This window comes from Danio rerio, chromosome 5, assembly GCF_049306965.1.
Source record: "Danio rerio strain Tuebingen ecotype United States chromosome 5, GRCz12tu, whole genome shotgun sequence".
Lineage (NCBI taxonomy): Eukaryota > Metazoa > Chordata > Actinopteri > Cypriniformes > Danionidae > Danio > Danio rerio.
Window position 1 is genome coordinate 78167501 of NC_133180.1, and position 23142 is coordinate 78190642.

At 35.0% G+C, this 23142-nt stretch overlaps 1 protein-coding gene across 2 annotated transcripts in view; it reads left to right on the forward strand.

Moving 5' to 3' along the window:
• lhx3 (LIM homeobox 3) overlaps positions 1–22880 on the forward strand; it is a 23008-nt gene extending 128 nt beyond the window's left edge. Inside the window, exons 1-6 of one of the 2 annotated variants that reach the window (XM_073949785.1) lie at positions 1–90; positions 10807–10978; positions 12252–12493; positions 15841–15992; positions 17787–17958; positions 18782–22880. The exon at positions 1–90 is cut by the window's left edge and continues 128 nt beyond it. In XM_073949785.1, the coding sequence (XP_073805886.1) occupies positions 21–90; positions 10807–10978; positions 12252–12493; positions 15841–15992; positions 17787–17958; positions 18782–19209 (1236 nt within the window). In that variant the 5' untranslated portion in view covers positions 1–20 and the 3' untranslated portion in view covers positions 19210–22880. 2 annotated transcript variants of the gene reach the window in all.
• The last annotated feature ends 262 nt before the right edge of the window (positions 22881–23142 follow it).

The window sequence follows — 23142 nt, forward strand, 5'->3', positions numbered from 1 at the left end:
AGTTTATTTTTATCGCCAGAATGTTGTTAGAACATCCAGGATCGAGTTGTCAAAATGCTGGAAATTACACCAGATACAGCTCCAGTCAAGGTAAGCCCGCGATTCCTTTCATTTAATGCATTTTATTATTAATATTGAATTGTCATAATTGAGTTTTGATACGGCGGAAAACACAAGAATTAATGCCAACACAGAATACAAAAAGCGGAGAACTAAAAAAGCAGATTCTGTCTGATTTAATAAATAAAACCTAAAGTATTAGTTGGTATAAATAAGCTACACTATATGTTTGACTCGACTAAACCGGAAAGCTGAATGTTTAAATGGCAGATTTGAGGTTAGATGTTTCAGCGCATTCACTCGCTTCAGTGTTTTATTAACACGCAGGAGGAGCTCCGTCAAATCCTTTGTGTATCTTTCATTTATATATGCGAGAATAAACGATAGTTATTTTATCTTTCATGTACACTAAGTTTAGTCAATAATTAAATAATCTACATTATAAAATAATAGTCGTAGCTCAACATTGGGTTAAATACACTGTAAAATGCAGGGTTCCACACAATTCATTAATGCTGTCCCAGCACAAACTGATTAAGTTAATTTAACACTTTTAACAAATTTATGTGCATGAAACATAACAAAAAATTAAGTTGTCCCAATAAAATCTCAACAGTTGTTTTGTGTCAGCTTATTTTAAATAAGTAGTTTGAACGAGCAAGATTGTTTTAATGTATATAGGCAACCCCAAACATTTGGTTTAAATGCAATACAAATTTAATTTACAAAAAATTAACCCAAACGTGTTTTTCTTTTCTATATATTTGACCCAACGTTGGCTTGCAAAAACCCAGCATTTTAAAACATATTTAGTGCAATCAAATGCCATCGAAGAGATGCGATGTAAGGTTTCAGCATCCTCCAAATAAAAGATTCTTACCGATATAATGTTGTAGAAGAGTCAGATCACTTTAAAATATATCTGATAATTTCATCCTTAATACTTTGTTTTAAATGAACCACATTCTAGTAAATGCAGGGTTATTTCAACCAAAATTAATTTAAATATGGACAAACACCGGGTTAAATGTTGCCGTATAAATTGAATAGCTAAAACAATAAACGCACTGGTTGATTTTCTCCATATTTCACCTCCCAAAAAATCATAAGCAGAAATAACCCAGCATTTTAGAGTGTGCTGAGCTCTTTAATTTAATTAAATTCAATTCATCTTTACTTCTTTAGCGCTTTTTAACATGTAGATTGCGTCAAAGCAACTTAACGCAGATGAAGCCGACGTGAAACAGCTCGTATAAAAAGTTGTCCACAAACTCACACACACACGTTATTTGCATTGTTTATTAATATTCATTCATTCATTTTATTTTCGGCTTAGTCCAAAGAAAAAGTTAAAAGATCAATCCGGGGTCGCCACAGTGGAATGAACCGCCAACTTATCCAGCACATTTTTTACGCAGCGAATGCCCTTCCAGCCGCAGCACATCCCTGGGAAATGTTTATTAATATAAAACGATTAATATGTCGTCACGACTTATTGACCGCATAATTAGTTTAGTGTAAAATATTCTCAAATAATACGGGTTACGGGTTTTATTTGATAACACATGTAAAAGTCGTGTTATATCATTGCAACAATTATTAATAATAATAATATATGCGGCATAAATCACTCAATTAACAAACCTCAAATTGTTCACGATCAACTAAAACTATATGATCAATAAGTCAATATTAATCGACTTATTTTTGTAAGTTATACGAGCTCTTTTGAGCCAGTTTAAATTATAATGACTCAAAAAGTGACTTTTAATGTAAAGAAATAGAGCGAATGAGTACTTATCAACGCTGAAATCCGAAACTCTGCGCATCTCCTGAACCTGATGAACCCCAGGATTAACTGTTGCTCTGAAATGCACGCAGTTGACACACATTCACAGCATGCTGATGATTTATAAACGCGTATATCTCTATATTTTAACAAAGTTATGGTCTCCTCCGGTCGCCTCTCCGTCTGTCGGCATGAATCAGTGATGAGCGGCAGATGTGAAGCGGTTGTCATGGAGACCCGCCGATCTCCATCCGCATGCACGCGCTTTAAACTCCGCCGCGGGATCGGGTTTCCTCAACAGGTGCAGCACCTGAAACACCGCGCACACACGGCTCTTCTGCACAGTTACACCGCGGCTGAGGGAATCAAGAAATGAAAGCGTCTTCTGGACACATTATCTTCATCTTAAAGACTAAATTAGCCCGGATGTTCGCCTTTTATTAAGTTGAATCAAACTAATAAGTCATTTCAATCATATTTTTATACATATTACAGTATATTTGAAGGTACATATCTATAATTACAATAGTTGACAGAAATAGGCTTATATTTGCATTATTTTTTAAGTTGAGTCATTCCAACCACATGAGCATGTATAAACATTCATATTACATATTTGAACAATATATTTAAATATATATGCATTTATTGATAATCAAAATAGTTGACAAAATATATATGAACAACGAAATATATGTGCTTGCCTTAATTTTAAGTTGAATAAAATTAATCTCATGAGTCATTACGACCATGTGTCAATATTTTAACATATATATTATATCTATTTTAATAAATTTACATATTTGTGATTACAATAGTCGATAAAATACATAAATGGCGAATTATATATGATTTCCTTATTTTTAAGTAGTATTAAATTAATCTTATGAGTCATTTCAACCATATTCGGGCGTATTTTATTATATCAATATATTTGAAAATATGCACCTATTTGTATTTACAATTATTAACAATATATGTAAACAATGATTATAAATGCTTTCCTTATTTGTAAGTCGAATTAAATGAATCTTATGAGTCATTATTACAACCATATGACAATATTTTAACAAATATTTATTATATATTTTGATTTATTTGAATAGGCAACCTATTAATATCACAATGTTTAACAAACGGTAAAATACATATGTTTGCCTTGTTTTAAAGTTGAATTAAATTAACCATTTCAACCATTTATTGGCATATTTTAACATATATATGTTAATATATCTGAATACATGTGTCCTATTGGAAATTACAATGATTAACAGCGAAATCTATATGTTTGCCTTATTTTAAGTCGAATTAAATTAACCTTCTGAGTCATTTCAGCAATATTCGGGCATATTTGAACATATATATCACAATATATTGGAATACGTATTTGTAATGTTTAACAAATATATATAAACAACAAAATATAAGTGCTTGCCTTATTTTAAAATTGAATTAAATTAATCTTATGAGTCATTATACGACCATGCCATTATTTTAACACATATATATTATATATTTCAATATATTTGAATACATGTAGCCTATACCTATTAGTAACTGCAATGTTTAACGGCGAAATATATATGTTTTCCTTATTTTAAGTCGAATTATGAGTCATTTCATCCATATTTGAGCATATTTAAACATATATTTCAATATATGTACCTAACTGTAATTTTAATATTGACAATATATATATAAACAATGAAATATAAGTGCTTGCCTTATTTTTAGATTGATTTAAATTGTCAATATTTTCACATAAATTATATGTTTCCATGTGAACTTGTGTTACGGATGCGATTAATCGGTTAAAAGTATCTATAAATAAGCGTCGAAACATGTGTTGCACTTATATTTTTCTATCTTTAAAGTCCAAACATGCACTTGTCTGTCGTGTATTTTGCATATGGCCATCTCTCAGATGTCTCTACAAGATCAAATTACATTAAAGCAGCTTGTATAACAAGTTGAAACATGAATAACTTTGTTTAAAGGTTATGATTAATATGTTGTCATGACTTATTGATCATATAATTTGTGCAGTGTAAAACATTCTCAAGTCATGATGAGGGTTTTTATTTGACAGCACATTTGAAAGTCGCGTTAATACAGAAAGCAGCATATATAAAACCTGAAATTGAACACGATCAGCCAAAATTGCATGCTTAAGAAGTCAATTTTATTTTTATTTAAGTTATGCACGCTGCTTTAAGTCAGTTTAACTTAAAATGGCTCATGAGGTTAGTTTGGATCAATGCCAGAAATGTAATGCATGCTTAATTTACGATATCAAGTTCTGATAGCGCATTTATTTGGTTCATGATTTCAAAAAGCACGAATATTCTTGTGCATATAGTATATTATATTTTATTACTTGTACTTTTATGATGCTACATGCATGCATAAACATAAACAGTGAAACTATCTCTGCAAAATTGTTCATATATGCACACACACATATATAATTCTGTAGTAATTTGGTTACTGATAACAAGTAGTGATCCGCACTCACTGTTTTGACGTTATATTTTACATCAAACAATAATGTTTATAACTTTTTTAATTTTGCATTAAAGCGTATGCACATAAACGGAAAATATATCGTGCAACAGTCTTCCAAAATAATGAATGCAAGAGCTCCAGTCAACAAAGCGCGCGGCCAAACACACTCGCGGGAGAGCGTTAGATCAAAGGCGAACAGCTCAACGTGATATAAAAATGATAAAGCAGAAAGTAAGGAGGCAGATCGCAGCACCTTTCGCCGACACGTGCTTCATAAAGTCGGGGAATCAGGCAAATGCTGTATTGATTTTGAGTTTATCATGTGCGGCCGCGGTGGCACTAAGGCTGATTTCCCAGGACACGGCAGATCAGTGTCAATAACATTCATCTGGATGTTGATCAGCTCCATCAGCACTTCACGACACACACTTTCCCTTAGAAAAAATAACCCAGCCCTGTGACCCAAATCAATGAGGAGAATACGGAGAAATCCGGATTTAAAAGTTCACCGCGTGTGCGTGTGTGTGTGTGTGTGCGTGTGTGTGTGTGTTCATTTTGTCGCTTTAAAAACAGAGCAGGATTACAGGCTGATATATTTGTTGTGCCTCTGTCTGTTTAATTAATTAATTAATTAATTAATTAAACAGGTTGCACTTGCATTTATTATGTCGATTTAATAAATGTAAATGCATCTACTTTCGAGATGCTATTCGGTTGAGATTAGATTAAAATAAGTTAAAATATAGCTTAAATAACATCAATTTAAAACGTGTTTTAGATTAAATGTGTATGATATTAAAAAAATGTTAGTTGTTTTAATCCAGTTTGATAAATTTAATATTGAATATGCCTCATTTAAATACTTTTTTTAATCAAGCGCTGTGGGTTACATTTAATTTACCCAATATCGGGTTACAAAAATCCAGCATTTATTTACCTAAGCAGTTCATCTTAGCAGTTATATTTTGTTGTAGAGCATTGCTTGTGCCTCTGCCAGTCTGTTTAATTAATTAACTAATTAAATGGGTTGCATTTGCATTCATTATGCCGATATAATAATTTAAATAATTATTTGATTTAAACGCATGCGAAACACGTCGATCTTTCCGATACAATTATATGATATTTGGCTGAAAATACAAACAAAAAATCAAACAAATGAATTAAATAATAAATAAATTCATATGCAGATTAAATGTGCATCACAATAGTCTCTAAAAATAAAATGAAGGTTGTTGTTTTAATCCAATACTGTATGTTTCAATTAAATGTGAACTTCTCTTTTTGACCCAATGACTGGGTTTGCACATATTTCACAACTCAGCATTTTTAGAGCTGTTTAGAGTCTGTGTGTGCGTTCATTTTGTCGCTTTAAAAACAGAGCCGGATTACAGGCTGATATAAGGAAGCAGATATAATTTGTTGTAGAATATTGCTGTCTCTCTCTGTTTATTAATTAATTAATGCATTCGTTATTCAATTAAACTGGTTGAATTTGCCTTCATGAGGCTGGTTTAATGCACATAAAGACGTCGATTTTCGGAATGTGGGCGTCACGGTGGTGCAGTGGGTAGCACAATCGCCTCACAGCAATAGGGTCGCTGGTTTGAGTCCCGGTTGGGTCAGTTGGCATTTCAGTGTATTTGCATGTTCTCCTCGTGTTGGCGTGGGTTTCCTCCGGGTGCTCCGGTTACAGTCCAAACACATGCGCTATAGGGGAACTGATCAACTAAATTGTCCGTAGTGTATGAGTGTGTATGGATGTTCCCCAGTGATGGGTTGTATAGGGCATCCGCTGCGTAAAACATATGCTGGATGAGTTGGCGGTTCATTCCGCTGTGACGACCGCAGATTAATAAAGGGAGTAAGCCGACAACAAAATGAATGAATGATTTTCGAGATGCTGTTCGGATGAGATTAGATTTAAATAAATAAATATGTAAATATAGATTAAATTACATCTATATTTTAAAACGTGTTTTTTGATGAAATGCATCAAAATAAAATAATACAATATGGACAAACTCAGTGTTGGGTTAATTTATTAATTTAATTTAAACTACACTTTTTAAATGATTGGGTTTGCACATACCCAACAGTATTAATTGATCATTATTATGATGATTATTAATATTATTATGATTATTATTATTGAAGCAACCCAGCATTTTCTAGAGTTTTAATCAGTTCTTGTATCTGTTTTGACCTCGAATTTCAAATATTTATTTATAAATAACAAAAAAAAGCGGTTTATGTAGGCTACAAAATATGCTAATGCATTGGATTAAATGTGTCTGTGCGCAAAATTGCAATATTTTGTATTTGGGTGTAATACAGGCTTATTTGTATTCTTATTTTGTATTGTTTGGTGTGTTTTCAATCCTGAATATGTAAATCGTGTCATGATCACATAATGCACCTGCTTAACCAGCGCGTGAGAAACACCCGCAATAATTCACTACTAATTATAATTACATGATGTGAATGACTGACAGTATCACATGACACGTTTATAGTAAATACTATAGTGTTTATGCACTACATTAAAGTGTATTGTATTATAGTGTCTACAACTCTTAAATTCGTAAATGTTCCAGCAAACTGTAATATAGTGAACTGATTAACTGTAATGAACACTGTAATACACTTTAGTCTTTACTATACAGTAAACTGTGTTGTACTGTGGTATAATATATATATAGTTGTGGAAAACTACAGTCATTTGTTTATATTATTTATACTTTATTATATGCTTTTATTAATTATTATTTATATTTATTAATTGTTTAATTATTTATAGTTTTATTATTTATACTTTTTATCGTTTATTTATTTTATTAAATTGTTATAATTGTTTTTATTTTATTCTACTTTTATTAACTAATATAATTAATATTTGTTTCCTTATTATTAACCTAATTATTAATATTGTTATTATTATTATTATTTAATTTTTTCCATCATCATTAATAACATTCTAATAGAATTATTATTGTTTTTAATTTGCTTTAATATTAATTATTTATTATTATTTATTATTATTGTTGTTGTTGTTTTTATTGATATTATCTGACGTGCTCTATGTTTGTTTGTTTTTTGTTAATTAGGTTGAAACTTTTTTGTGTTCCAATAGAAAAATGATAAAAATATTATTAATATTTGTTTATTTTCTTCTCCATTCTGACAGAGAAGTGTGTATTATTGTCCTTTACGGGCTGATGATTAGAGATGTTGCATTGCTGAATAATTGATTGACAGCTGTGCACCAGTTCATGACGTCAGAGACTCTACTGGCTCCAAAACAGCGGATTCGACTGACAAAACGCGGCTTTATTCATTTAATTATTAAAGCATTTACTCAATTATTAAAATATCACACCAAACATATAGCTCGCTTTATTTGACATCAGTATTTAGATATATTTGACAATTAAAGAGAGTTGCTGTTTAGGGAGACTGGACTATTATTATTATTATTAATATATTATATAATAATAATAATAATAATTTTGATGGTGTTGTTGTATCATTAGTTTATGTTCTAATATACCTAATAAGATGTTAAATTTGAAAGATTTTGATTTTGTTTTTGATTTTGCATAATAGCTAAACACAATTAATAATAAATAACTAACAATTAATAATAAATAATAATAGCATTAAAATTAAGATTCTTAGAAATTCTTAAGATTCTAATAATATAGAAAAAATGTAAATATCTACTAAAAAGTCCATCTGTGAAGTGTTATTGTGACCTTTGAGTTACATTGTGATTTATAATAAGATAATAATATCACTACTGCTACTAATAATACTACTACAAATAATAATAATAATGGTGATGATATTGATGATTATTATTGTTGTCGTTGTTACAAATTCATTATAAATTAATAAAAACAGAAGTAATAATAATATTATAGTGAAGTTAATAATACATTGTAATTAGTTTATTATTACCGAATAACATTGATAATAATAATAATAATAATAATAATAATAATAGGCATATTATTATTATTATTATTATTATTTGCTCTATTGTTGCTACAAATTCGGTAAAAATTAATTGGAAGAATACAAAAAATACCATATTATTGTTAGTTTGCTATAACTTATTCAATAATAAAAAATAATATTAATAGCACCCTAATAATAATAATAACAATACTAAAATGATGCTGATGAAATGATTACTATTGTTGTTAAAAACTCATTAGAAATTATTAATAGTGGTAATAATAATAATAATACAATGAAGATGATACAGTCTATTTAGTTTATTATAACATAATGCTAATTATAACAACAATAATAACAGGCCTATTATTATTATTATTTGCACTATTGTTGTTACAAATTCGCTAATCAATTATTACAATACAGCAACTACCGTATTATTGCTAGTTTGCTATAACTTATTTAATAATAATAATAATAATAATAACAATAATAATGCATAAGCTGTGCTCACAATCATATTTTAAATGCATTTCATTTAGTTTGCTGATATAGAAGTGTGCGTTATCACAAAAATGACAGCTCAAAGTTACTAAATACAGATAAAGCATGTGGAAGAAATGAAAAATCCAGATTTCGGCATTAAAATAACCTACATTTAATCCCGATAATATGACTGACCACTTTCAGCTTACAACAATCGAGGCAAACTAATAAACAAAAGCAGCAAACTGAAAATAAATGATAATTATTTCTTAAATAAAAAGTGCCATAATGCCGCCTTAATAACGAAGATGAAAATAAAGAAAATGTCCTAATTAGCAAGGACAATTTCAGTGTGGGCTTTTCACAGGAATTTGTGTACAATTAAATCTGGGTTCAAGTTTGGTTATATATTTAATTTACTAATGTAAACCAGCTGAGTTTGTGCTTATTTTACGTGTATATGGGTTGAATATTTTTAGAGTGTAAATTACTGCTGTGTAAAATTGGATAAGTTGGCGGTTCATTCCGTTGTGGCGACCCTTGATAAATAAAGGGACTAAGCCGGAGAAAAATGAATGAATAATAAATAATTATTTAACATATTTAATTAAACATTAACTAACGATGTTAGGGGATGTTTAACTAAATTTTCAATTAAATATTGAGTAATGCCGCTGCGAGGAAAGCATTTTGCATGGTCATTAACACAACAACAGAATTAACAATGCATTCTTATTTAACATCATTAATTAACCATTAAACAAAGATGTTTATTTAAATTGTAAAAATTAACTGTTTAACTTTAACCCAACGCTGGGTTAGAGTGTCAGTGTCATCATTTACTCCTTCACTTGCAAACCTATTTGACTTTCTTCTGTTGAACCAACGCAAAGGAAGATATTTTGAACAATGCCCAGTAACCATTGACAGTATTTTCTTTTCCCATAGACGTCAATGGTTACCAACATTCTTCAAAATATCTTCTCTCGTGTTCAAACAGATAAAAGAAACTCAGAAAAGTTTAGAACTGATTAATAAAGACGTGAGTAAACTATATTTTGTGATAAACTTTCCCTTTAATAGCTACTACCCAGCGTTTTTGGCGTGTATTGTTGTTGTTAACATAAAAAGCTGATGATGCATATGCTAAACCGGAGGTCTGATGCCTTTCCCGGGAGTCTCTCATATTTTACGCCCGCCACCCTCTCGTTTAGTTGATTCTCCCGGGAATCTCCCGCATGGACTTTTTCCCCCAAGTTTGTCAAGTTGCCAGACCTTGTATGAAACTCTTCACCTCACAAAATTGACAAATTATTCAAATCGCAAAGCAGTTATTCACCTCAATCTGGCAACACACACACACACACACATATACACACACACACACAGTTTCCGTATATTAAGTGTGTTTTGTGTTTATTTACGGTTGTGAATTCCGCTCTGTCCACTTTTAATGTTAACACAGTTTAACAAAGAGACGTTTAGTGACATTTAAAATATTAATATAGTGTAGATATTTTCCCAGAGATGGGTTTCGGCTGGAAGGCCATCCGCTGAGTAAAAACTTGCTGGATAAGTTGGCGGTTCATTCCGCTGTGGCGACCCCGGATTAATAAAGGGACTAAGCCGACAAGAAAATGAATGAATGAATGAATGAATGAATGAATGAATGAATGAATAAGATATAATATCTAGAGAAATGAGTTTGTGAAATGTGTTGCGGTTTATTACAAGGTGTTTGATGCGTAATATACAACACCAACCCAGACAACAGCACTGCAAACGATTACAAATAGCAATCTTTACAAGATTACGGTGCAATAATGTAAATCAAAATTATACACAACTAATAAAACATTCAATACACAATACGCATATTATTGTTGCAGCCCAGTTGCGCTGTTGATTTCCGCGCAGCTGGAATGTCGAAGACGCATGTTAATGTCGGGTTACATGTTCTGATATCTACAGAGTTTAACATTACAGGTCTTGTGTTCAACCCGCAGATATCCCGGTCTGTGCGGGCTGTAATCAGCACATCGTGGATCGTTTCATCCTGAAGGTTCTGGATCGCCACTGGCACAGCAAGTGTCTGAAATGCAGCGACTGTCAGTCTCAGCTGGCCGACAAATGCTTCAGCAGAGGAGACAGCGTGTACTGCAAAGACGACTTCTTCAAGTCAGTGCTCCTGCTCCCCCACACACCATAGCAGTGTTTCTCAACCACATTCCCGGAAGATCACCAGCACTGCATTGGATGTCTCCTTTCTCTGTCGCACCCATTCTTAATGAGCTGATGGCCTGAATCTGGTGTGTTTGGTTAAGGAGACATGGAAATGTGCAGAGCTGGTGCTCCGCCAGGAACGTGGTTGAGAAACACAGCCTTTAGGAGTGTCTACAGTAAAATACAGTTGTAGAACGCAGTGGTATACGCAGCATATGAGTGTTATCTATAGTAAAGTGTGCTGTAGTATACCTTACAAGTTACTACATCATATTAGAGTACTTAGATTGTTAATGTATCCAACAGTATGAAGAACTGTATGAAAAGTTGCCTGTGAAACAGAGTTGGTGAACAGTGTGCATTATAATGATTTAGAGTAACTGATCATTTTACCAAACACTCTGATTGGCTGAGTTATTGATTGCATCAAAAGTGAGATTCCAAAACATAACGTGTAAAATGTCCTTAAAATATTAATATACACAGCAAAAACTGCAAAGCTGATCATACATTCTGTATAATCTAGCTGGAGGAAATTGACTAGTAAGTGTGGCTTGCTTACATAAAGCAGTTACTTTCATTGTAATGTTCAAAAACACTACAGTAAATGAGCTCTGTTCTATACATTCAATAAAATCCGGGTTGTTTTACTCTGACCTTGATTCAAGCATGGACAAACTCAAAGTTGGGATATTTATAAACAATGTAAATAACCATATTAACCCAACACAGAGTCAAATACAGACAAACACAAAGTTTTTTATTATTATTAAATTTAAAATCACACTTTTAAATCCGACTTTTGTGCTTTTGGTCCCAGCGTTGGGTTAAAAAATAACCCAACACTACAGAATATGTATATGTTCTGTATACAATGAAAACAATTCTGGGTTGTTTCAACACAACGTTTTAAAGTCAAGTGTGGACAAACCATACGAAAAGTATTCGATTTAAACCATTTTAACCCAATGTTTGTGTCAAATTTAACCCATTTAAAGCGGTTGCCTTTAAAGCAACGAGTGGATTTTACTTTAAAAAGTCAGTGAATCCATTGACTTTTATTATTTTGCAGGCATATTTCACAATTATAAGGCAATGAGTGAACCAATCTATTTCTACAGTGCACTTTTAAACCCATGCTGTGTGTCTGTGCACATTTGACCCAGCGTTGGCTTGAAAACAACCCAACACCACAGTATTTTTCACGTGGGTCATCTTCTCGCTTCAGATCTCCCCTGACCAGGGTTTGCCTGTGTTTTGTGAGCAGGAGGTTTGGCACCAAGTGCGCGGCGTGTCAGCAGGGGATTCCGCCGACGCAGGTGGTCCGCAGGGCGCAGGATTTCGTCTATCACCTGCACTGCTTCGCCTGTATCGTGTGCAAGAGGCAGCTGGCCACCGGGGACGAGTACTACCTGATGGAGGACAGTCGGCTGGTGTGCAAAGCGGACTACGAGACGGCCAAACAGAGAGGTACAGCAGCTGCTCGCTTTGCGCATGTCTAGGCACATTTAAGTTACAAACAGGTCACAAATATCACGCTTGTCACATATAGCAATGGTTGATTGGTTTAACCCAGCGTTGAGTCAAATATTGACAAACCCAAACATTGCGTAAAAAGTGTCACTTAAATTAATTCGGGGAAAAATAACCTTGGGGTCAAACATTATATTTTATTTATTTCTAATTAAATGTAACAAACGTTTTGTCAAATATAGACAAACACAAACAAGTTGGGCGAAAAAGTGTCACTAAATTAAATTGGGGAAAAAAACTAAGAGTCAAACCCAATTGAATGTTAAAAAACACTTATTTGTAACACTTTTTAACCCAAGCTGAAAAAAACCTGGATCAAATATGGACAAACCTAACGTCGGATTAATAATAATTAAAAAAAAAAAAACTTTTAGCCAAACTCTGGGTCAAATATCGACAAACACAAAGTTGTTGTTTTTTTAAGTTAAAATCACACGTGTATCCAAATTTGAGTCAACGTTACAGGATACAACAACCCAGCATTTTAACTAAAGCGTATAGGCTAACTCAAGGTTGTGTCAAATATAGACAACCCAAATACTTATTTAAAATTTTAAAAAAAAATTTAAATTGAGGAAAATTCAATTAAATGTAAATTTTTAACCAAACGTTTTGTCAATTATGGACAAATCCAATTTTGGGGGTGAAAAAGGGTCAAGTAAATCAAACTGAAAAATAAACAACAGTGGATCAAATATATGGACAAACCTTTGTTTAATAATAATTAAAAACAACAACATTTTAGCCACACTCTGGGTCAAATATCGACAAACCAAAAGTTGTTTTTTAATAAGTTTAAATCACACTTGTGTCCATATTACCTGTAACGGTACAGGTTACGACAACCCAGCATTTTGTAGAGTGATTAAAGTGCAGGTTAACCATTGTCTCAAATATAGACCAACCCAACTACTGATTTAAACGCGTAATTTGAATTGAATTGGGGAAAATAACCTACATTTGGGTCAAAAATGGACCAAATTAAATGTAAAAAAAATAAATAAATAAAAATTAAATGAAACCAAAGTTGAAAAAACGTGGATTAACTAAATGAACAAACCTAATGTCTGGTTAATAAAAACAACATTATAGCCACACTCTGGGTCAAATATCGACAAACCCAAAGTAGGGTTATTTATTTATTTATTTATTTATTTAAAGTTTTTGTTTATTTAAAGTTTAAATCACATATTTGACTCAACGTTAAAGCTTACTACAACCCAGCATTTGTAGAGACTAAAGCGTAGGCTAACCCAACATTGTCAAATATAGACAAACCCAACAACTCTTCATTTAAAAGTGTAATTTAAATTAAATTGGGGAAAAACACTAGATTTGGGGTCAAACATGGAGAAACCCAAAGCAGTTTTTTTAATAAATGTAAATTTTTAACCAAACGTTTTGTCAGTTATGGACAAACCCAATGTTTGGGTGAAAAAAGGTAAATTAAATTAAGTTAAAACAACAACAACAACAACAACAGTGGATCAAATAAATGGACAAGCATAACGTCTGGGTAATAATAATAATAATAATAATAACTACAAAAAACAACAACAACAACATTTTAGCCAAACTCTGGGTCAAATATTGACAATTCCAAAGTTATTTTTTAATTAAGTTCAAATCACACTTGTGTCCATATTTGACTCAACGTTACAGGTTACAACAACCCAGCATTTTGTAGAGCTGCTACAGTTTTTGCTTCCTTCATTCGATGACCTGGCATTGATCGGCAGCTTTTAACTCTGAACTTAATCTCGCCGGTCGTGGCTCGTCCATAAACATTTGACCCAGCTCAGGTAATTGCGAACCCGCCAGCCCCCAATCGATAAGTGCCAGCGGGAGCAGGAGCGCCGGAGAGCCGCGCGGAGCTGATGAATGGAGCCCGATACACGCGCGCTCCGCTGCCGGCCACTTTCAGCCCGATTCAGCGCTTTCAATATTGCACAAATCCGATGAAGCTACAGTGATATATTTGGAGATGGAGTCAGGAATGCTTCTTATAGTGTGATCAATTGAGGAGTAAACACACATGCGCTGCAAATCTCTGCTTTTGGGTATTGTGCATGTTGGCGTATACAGTGTAAATGTTCAATAGTGTGCATACGGAGTTGTGTGTTTAAAATAAGTCTAATAGACGTCTAATAAACATCTAAACACAGATGGTTTGGCTAAAACAAGTCTAATGATAAATATTGGGCTGTAAGTGGAAATCTAATAGACGTCTAAAGAATATCCCAAAACTAGACCATTCATCAGGAATGAATTGAATACTAATTTGAAGTTTGTCAAAACGTTTTATTTAATTTCTAGTCTAATTTTAGGCATTTTTAGGTGTCTGTTTAGTTTATTCAGATGGTACACATTTATACATCGGTGTTTAGATGTCTAACAGACGTCTAATAAACATATGGAATTGCTTGGTGAAAACCTTTCTGGGTTTCTAATAAATAAATAAACGAGATAACAAATGAATGAATAAATGAACGAATGACTTATAAGAACATTTAAATAATCTGAAGAATGTTTTCCCAATAAAGGAAGAATATTTTAACATGTTGTGCAGTTGAAAGATTTCATGCATATTAGTTTTCTGAATAAATCCGAACAAAAACATATATAAATCCCACCATTCCCGTTTCAACTAAAGCTAATACGCAACAAAACAATGCGATTAAAATTAAAATAATGCAAACATATAACACAGGTTGCAGATAAACTTACATTAAAGCTGGCTAACTAGTGTAAATTCAGCTTCACATGTTTCTTTTAATTGTTTTAATATTTCACCGTGGCATTTCCTAATGTAGCCTGGTTTAAATAATAATAATCGGATTGATTGGCATCTATTTAAAGTAATTAAGGTTAAATGTATCGGCTAGATTGGCATTTATAATTAAAGTAAGATTTTATGTGAAATCATGCAACAAAAAAAGGATATGAGATTAAGTTTACAGCATCAAAACATGCACAGCTCACTTCAAAAAAGCCCCAATCGAGTGATTCTAAACTGGTTTGAGTTTATTTCTTCTGTTGAACACAAAACACTGAGAATGTTGGACAAAAAGCTGCATAGTAGAAACAATAAAACACAATGTAAGTCACATACGGCCGATTTTCCCAACAAATATCGTCATTTTTGTTTACCAAACTAAACCGAATAATGACGACTGAATTTCAATTGTTTAGTGAACTATCCCTTTAATGGCGCATTCTACTTGATGCATATGGTGATTGCAGAATAAATTCGTTTTCATGATGTGTCTGTGCTCTTCTTCCAGAGGCGGATTCGACAGCAAAGCGACCCCGCACGACAATCACCGCCAAGCAGCTCGAGACGCTGAAAAACGCGTACAACAACTCACCGAAACCCGCGCGGCACGTGCGCGAGCAGCTGTCCACGGAAACCGGACTGGACATGCGCGTTGTGCAGGTGAGATACACGGGTAACGTCAAGTAGGGATACAGCTGTGGTGTGCACATCAATATAGTATAATATTTGTGACACTGTACAACAATAATTATAGGGGTAGTCGATAAAAAATTACAGTTTACTGGGTAAATTAATCAATAATTCTCGATATAATTACTGTTTTACAATCACTGTGATGGTTAGGCTATGGGTAGTGGTTAATAAATTACAATTCAATGTGTAATTTAATCAATAATATGAATAATACTCAATATAATTACTGTTTTTACATTAATGTGGTGATTGAAATGTGACATGAGAACTCCTCGTTGTAAAGGCTATAAACAACAGCAGAACCAATCATTTTCATATATTAATTTTAAAAATACATCAAAGCGAAATAATGACATTTGCCCACAACATTTCACAGAATAAACAATTATAAATGTTTTATTAATGATTTTTTTCCTAACCTAGCTATGCCAGTGCCTTTAAAGTGTTGAACTTATGGCATACTACATGTGTAGACAAGGGGACACGGTGGTTTAGTGGTTAGCATTGTCCCCTAACAGCAAGAAGGTCGCTGGTTTGAGTCCCTTTTGGATGAGTTGGCGTTTCTATGTGGAGTTTGCATGTTCTCCCCGTGTTGGCGTGGGTTTCCTCCAGGTGCTCCGGTTTCCCCCCCAGTCCAAACACATGCGCTATAGGGGAACTGATCAACTACACTGGCTGTAGTGTATGAGTGTGTATAGATCTTTCCCAGTGATGGGTTGCAGCTGGAAGGGCATCCGCTGTGTTAAACATGTGCTGGATAAGTTGGCGGTTCATTCCGCTGTGGCGACCCTGGATTAATAAAGGGACTAAGCCAAAAATAAAATGAATAAATGAATGAATGAATGTATATGTGTGTGAATGAGTGTGTATGGGTGTTTCCCAGTACTGGGTTGCAGCTGGAAGGGCATCTGCTGTGTAAAACATATGTTGGAATAGTTGGTGGTTCATTCCGCTGTGGAATAAAAGGACCCTGATGAATAAAGGGACTAAGCTAAAGGAAAATGAGCGAATGAAATGAATGAACATGTATGTACATTTTAGGTTATATCAGCCTGATCTCACCAGAAAACGTAAGTATTTTATGTTTTGCCAGTTTAGTGGCTAATTCGTACGAATTTGTACGAGTTCATTTGTACGAAATTGTACGATTTTAAAAAGGAGGCGTGGCATCTAACCCCACCCCTAAACCCAACTGTCATTGGGTGATGAGCAAATCGTACTAAACTGTACGAACTAGATCGTACAAATTCATACGAATTAGCCACTAAATCAAAAAGTTACGAATTGCTGTGAGATTGTGTTGGTTATATTTGTATTTTTATTTAATACTGAGTATAATATTCATTCATTCATTCATTCATTTTGACGACTTAGTCCCTTTATTAATCTGGGGTCGCCACAGCGGAATGAACCGCCAACTTATCCAGCAATTTTTTTTATGCAGCGGATGCCCTTCCAGCCGCAACCCATTTCTGGGAAACATCCACACACATTCACACACACACTCATACACTACGAACAATTTAGCCAACCCAATTCACCTGTACCTCATGTCTTTGGGGAAAAACGGAGCGAACACAGAGAGAACATGCAAACTCCACGCAGAAACACCAACTGAGCCGAGGATCGAACCAGCGACCTTCTTGCTGTGAGGCGACAGCACTACCTACTGCACCACTGCGTCGCCCTTAGCATAATATAGCAGGTTTTTGTTGAGGGAAATGTTTACTCGTTTTTAAACGCCGCATCTCTACTGCACAGGTCTGGTTTCAAAACAGAAGAGCAAAAGAGAAGAGGCTGAAGAAAGATGCGGGCAGACAGAGATGGGGCCAGTACTTCAGAAACATGAAGAGGTCTCGCGGCAGCTCCAAATCAGACAAAGACAGCACTCAGGAGGACGGCATGGACAGCGACGCGGAAGTCTCTTTCACAGGTACATTTGCTCCAAATGCTGTGTGACCTTAAAAGTGGACCTATTATGCAAAAATGACCTAGGTGTGTGTGTGTGTGTGTCAGTGTGTGAATATCTCCAGCCTCTAATGCTAAACATGAATAAATTGTGTTATTTATAATCAGACTTGATGAATGAAACACTTTGATTGACATTCTCCCTTTGCACGTGTCATCAGAGGGGGAAAGCCCCGCCCACTAGTGCCCATCTCTCCATCTCATTAGCATAAACAGCAGCCCTGAGTGAGAAGCAGCCGTCTGTCCATTAGCCATTAGAGTGTTTGAGCTGCTGGAGATGATGTCAGCATAGACTAAGAGGATTATAGATGTGGAATTCTAGATGAACAGCGACAGGAGTGACAGAAACATCAAGCACACACTCACACTGAAGCACACACGCACACCTGACCAGCGATGCACAGCCATCAGTAGCTCCGCCCTCTTCTGAATAGAGCACAATCTCATTTGCATTTAAAGTGACAGTCACCAAAACACCACTATTTAGTATGATTTGCTCATCACCCAATGACGATTGGGGTTAGGGGTGGAGCTGGGTGCCACGCCTCCTTTTTAAAATCGTACATTTTCGTACGACTGAACTGGTACTAATTAGCCACCTAACTGTGGCGACCCCAGAGTAATAAAGGGACTAAGCCAGAAATAGAAAGATTGTACCACTAGAAGGAAGCCTGTACGCGTTCCACAGTTTGCGAACCACTTCACTAGAGGCTCCACTTTAGTTTACCATACAGATACTAGCAAATAAAACAAAGACTTACTTGTTTGTCTGCTTTCCATCTGCACAGACGAGCCACCCATGTCCGATTTGGGTCACTCCAATGGCATCTACAGCAGTCTGAGCGAAAGTTCACCAGCTCTCAGTCGCCAGGGTGGAAATCATCCGGCGTTTCCGTTGGAGCACGGTGCTATAATCCCGTCGCAGGAACCGTATCACGACATCCAGGCCAGCAGCCCCTACAGCCTCCCGCAGTCGCCCGGCCCACTGCAGCCCTTACCCAGACACCAGCCGCTCATCTCCAGCCTGGTCTACCCAGAGTCTGGCCTGCCCATGGTGGGTCAAAGCGGAGGCCAGAACATGACGCCGGGGGTTCGGATGATGGCTGCGGGGAACGGCCCGAGCTCCGATCTATCCACGGGAAGCAGCGGCGGATATCCGGATTTCCCTGCGAGCCCGGCGTCCTGGCTGGATGAAGTGGATCATGCCCAATTCTGATTCAGTAAATCTCCATAGACTGCAGCGATGGACTTGGATTACTAGACCTTTCAGTTACTTTGACAATGGCTGTTCTTCGGAGGCTTCGATTTCACAACATTTGGACGCAACAATTGCGAGGAAAGCTTTCAGCTCTTCGTTAACTTTGAACCATAACAGTTTAGTTTCTTGAGAGCACATCATTTGAAGAAGATCCAGCGCTCGTCATCCATCGTTGCTGTGTGTTAAATGTGAAATCACCAGTTCTGGTCGTTGCCAAATGTCTATATGCATATATAACATTTTATCAATGTGGAGTCTTTATTTTTATACAACCCCCCTTCTTGGACACTATGAGGACAGTAGGACTTTTTTATGTTTCACGACAGGGATAGCTCAGATAGCAGACGTGCATTGAACTCACATTGAATCGACAGTTGGGAGTTTAAAACGTCAATGCTGAAATTGTACGAGGTGTGCTAAATGATAGAAACAGATTCAAGAACACTGCGATGATGTTAATGAGGTAACTAGGGGATCATTTGATTGCTATTGAGAAAGATTAGTAAAGAAACACAAGACTACAGCATTTACTTTGACTTTCTTATGCTAGTTTCTCTTTTTTTACGGCAACCGGAGAGAAACTAGCAAAACAAAAAAGGTTAAAGGCTGCGTTCGTCGCCTACTATTGAGTAGGTACTACATTTGAATTTAAATGTACTACTCAGGCATTATAAAAGTACGTTCTATACAGTATAAATGTGACGCTTCGTCCGAAAGCGCATACTTACATACTATACAGTACGCTAAAATCAGTATGCGAGCAGAGTAATATGTTCATTTGGAAAATTAGTATGTGAAAAGTACCCGGATGACCTACTACTACCGGCGAGATTCTGAAGTGCGCATCCCATGCATGCTGCGCTATCCCATGATGCCCCGCAAGAGAATTCATGAATGGGAGTGAAGTGACTCAACTGACGCATGTAGTTCACGTGACCATGACAAAATTGTGGATGTAGTATGTCCGAATTCCATTCATACTTACATTTATACTGTATAGAAAGCACTTTTCTAACGGCCGAGTCGTACATTTAAATTCAAATGCAGTACCTACTGAGTAGTACTATGAATGGAACTTGGACGTACTACATCCGCTATTTTGACATCATCACATGACTGCCCACGTCAGTTGCATCGATTCACTCCCATGAAATCTCTCACGGTGCTTCATGAGATAGCGTAGTGTCCATCTGATGCGGTTGTTGGTGGATCAGATACGTTTGTAGCCGGAAGTTAACAAGAATTACTTATAAAATTTCCCATTTATTGTATTTTATTAACGTCTACCCCTACCCAACCCTTAACCCAACCGTCACAGTAATGTAAAAGCAGTAGTTGTACCGAGTATTATTTAGTTAGTTATTAAATTACACTATATAGAAAAACAAGTTTTTCGGTTTATTTTCGGCAGCTGGGGTGACGGAAAAAACGTAAAATAATGACGTTAAATTTTAGAAATTTACCCTTAAATAACGAATAATAATTTACAGAAATTTACCAGAAAACTTCTGTAATTTAATATCAGTTATTTTACGGTATATTTCTGTAATTTTACAGCCGTTATTTTAAGTTTTTTTCCCTGTGAAATAAACCTTAAATAAACCGTAAAATTATGGATTTTTTTTTACAGTGTACCCAATAAATTGTATTTTATTAACACGCATACCTCAAACCTAACCGCCACAGGACCATAAAAATATTAATTATTGCTATACAGTGTAAAACGATGCTATATTGATGTGCGTATCCGCAGCTGTAAAGACTTTACCATCCGATCCACACTTCAGAATCTCGCCGGAACTAGTAGGTCATCCGGGTACTTCTCACATACTGTTTTTTAAATTCTATGAATTCGGACATACTACTCTGCTCGCATATTGTTGTTAGCAGTATAGTATAGGAGTATGCAATTTTGGATGCAACCAAACTGTTCTCCATAACAGTGATGGCCAATAAAATTAGTATTTTCAGAAAAAGTGAACATTTGTAGCTTAAACTAAAGTCCGTTTTAGTTTGTTTCTTTTTCGATAATGTTATTTTGTGTATCTGCTACATGCTTTAGTGAATCCAATGTGGGTGTTAATTTAAATATATCTAATTTATTAATAAAGCTTATTTAAGTTTTCAGTTGTCTGAGGGATATTTAGTGTATTCTGATGTACAGTATCCCGATTAGCTCAATCAGAAGTCACAATAAGTCAAACTATGAGTGAAATTTGTGTTTACCTTTAGGCTACATGTAAAAACAAACAGCGATTTTAGGAGAAAACAGTCTTGTGGACGCTCACCATGTCTATCAGTGCTCTAGATCTGCCGGTTTCAAACGGTTAAATGAGGTTTTTAGCGCGTAGACGAATTGGAATGGTATGAACCGTTATAGGGGTGGCCAAATGTATATTTATATGATCTATTTTTTAGTAGTATTAATATTATTATTTAGGATACAGATCAGAGAAGACTAACTATTAAAACTTTAATTAAGGGTTCAATCCATGATGTAATTCGTCCCATTTATCATTATTTCTCAATAACAATCACTAAATCATCTCATTATAAATTGGCGCGATCATGCATTCACAATGGTATGAGCCGTAATAGGGGTGGTCAAATGTATATTTAGCCTATATTATCTATTTTTTTATTAGTATTAATATTTTTATTTAGGATACATATCAGAAAAGCTATTACTCACTAAAGGCTGACCCTTGTACATCTTGTGACGTCCTTCAAGCGTTAATTAAGGGTTTAATCCACTTCAAACCCGCTGTAATTCCTACATTTCTCAATAAGAATCACTTAATTTTGGATTAGAGCATTAATGTTTTCACAATGGTATGAACCGTAATAGGGGTGATCAAATGTATGTAAGCCTATATTATCTATTTTTTATTAGTATTAATGTTATTATTTAGGATACATATCAGTATTACTCACTAATGGCTAACCCCTGTACATCTTGTGACGTCCTTCAAGCGTTAATTAAGGGGTTAATCCACTCCAAACCCCCTGTAATTCCTACATTTCTCAATAACAATCACTAAATCATCTCATTATAAATTGGCGCGATCATGCATTCACAATGGTATGAACCGTAATAGGGGTGGTCAAATGTATATTTAGCCTATATTATCTATTTTTTTATTTGTATTAATATTATTATTTAGGATACATTTCAGAAAAGCTATTACTCACTAAGGGCTGACCCTTGTACATCTTGTGACGTCCTTCAAGCGTTAATTAAGGGGTTAATCCACTCCAAACCCCCTGTAATTCCTACATTTCACAATAACAATCACCAAATTATCTCATTAACGTCAGTTTCTATCATTGTAAATCATTATTTGAGCATGCAAACCTGATGAAAACTCAACACTGAAGTTTCAACTGTTGATCAATGTTCACTGAAGATCTGCGATCTGGAAGACGAGCTGTAGTTGTTGTCTGTTTCTCTTCAGTAGATCAGTACCTCTATGCATCAGTGTGTCGTTCATTTCTCTCTGTTGGAAACGTTTGGAGGCGCTCCTGTGTATGTTCTGTGGAAAAACAATAATGTTTTATGTCTTATTTATTCTCTCTGATGATGGTTCAGTGATAAAGGTCTTTAATAAATTTGTCAGTGAAATCCTCAAGTAGGCATGGCTTCCCGGCAGAGATCCTTAACGCAGTGGCCTGGTGTGTGTGTGTGTGTGTGTGTGTGTGTGTGTGTGTGTGTGTGTGTGTGTGTGTGTGTGTGTGTGTGTGTGTGTGTGTGTTTTATTCCTTCATTTGCTAAAAGGATGCAGATTTCTGTGCTGTTTATAGCCGCCATTGTTATGCGGCCATCTGATCCGAGACGGTTTCTCCAGTGGCTCGTTGGCAGCGAGAGCGTCAGGTCGGCCGTGGATATTTATT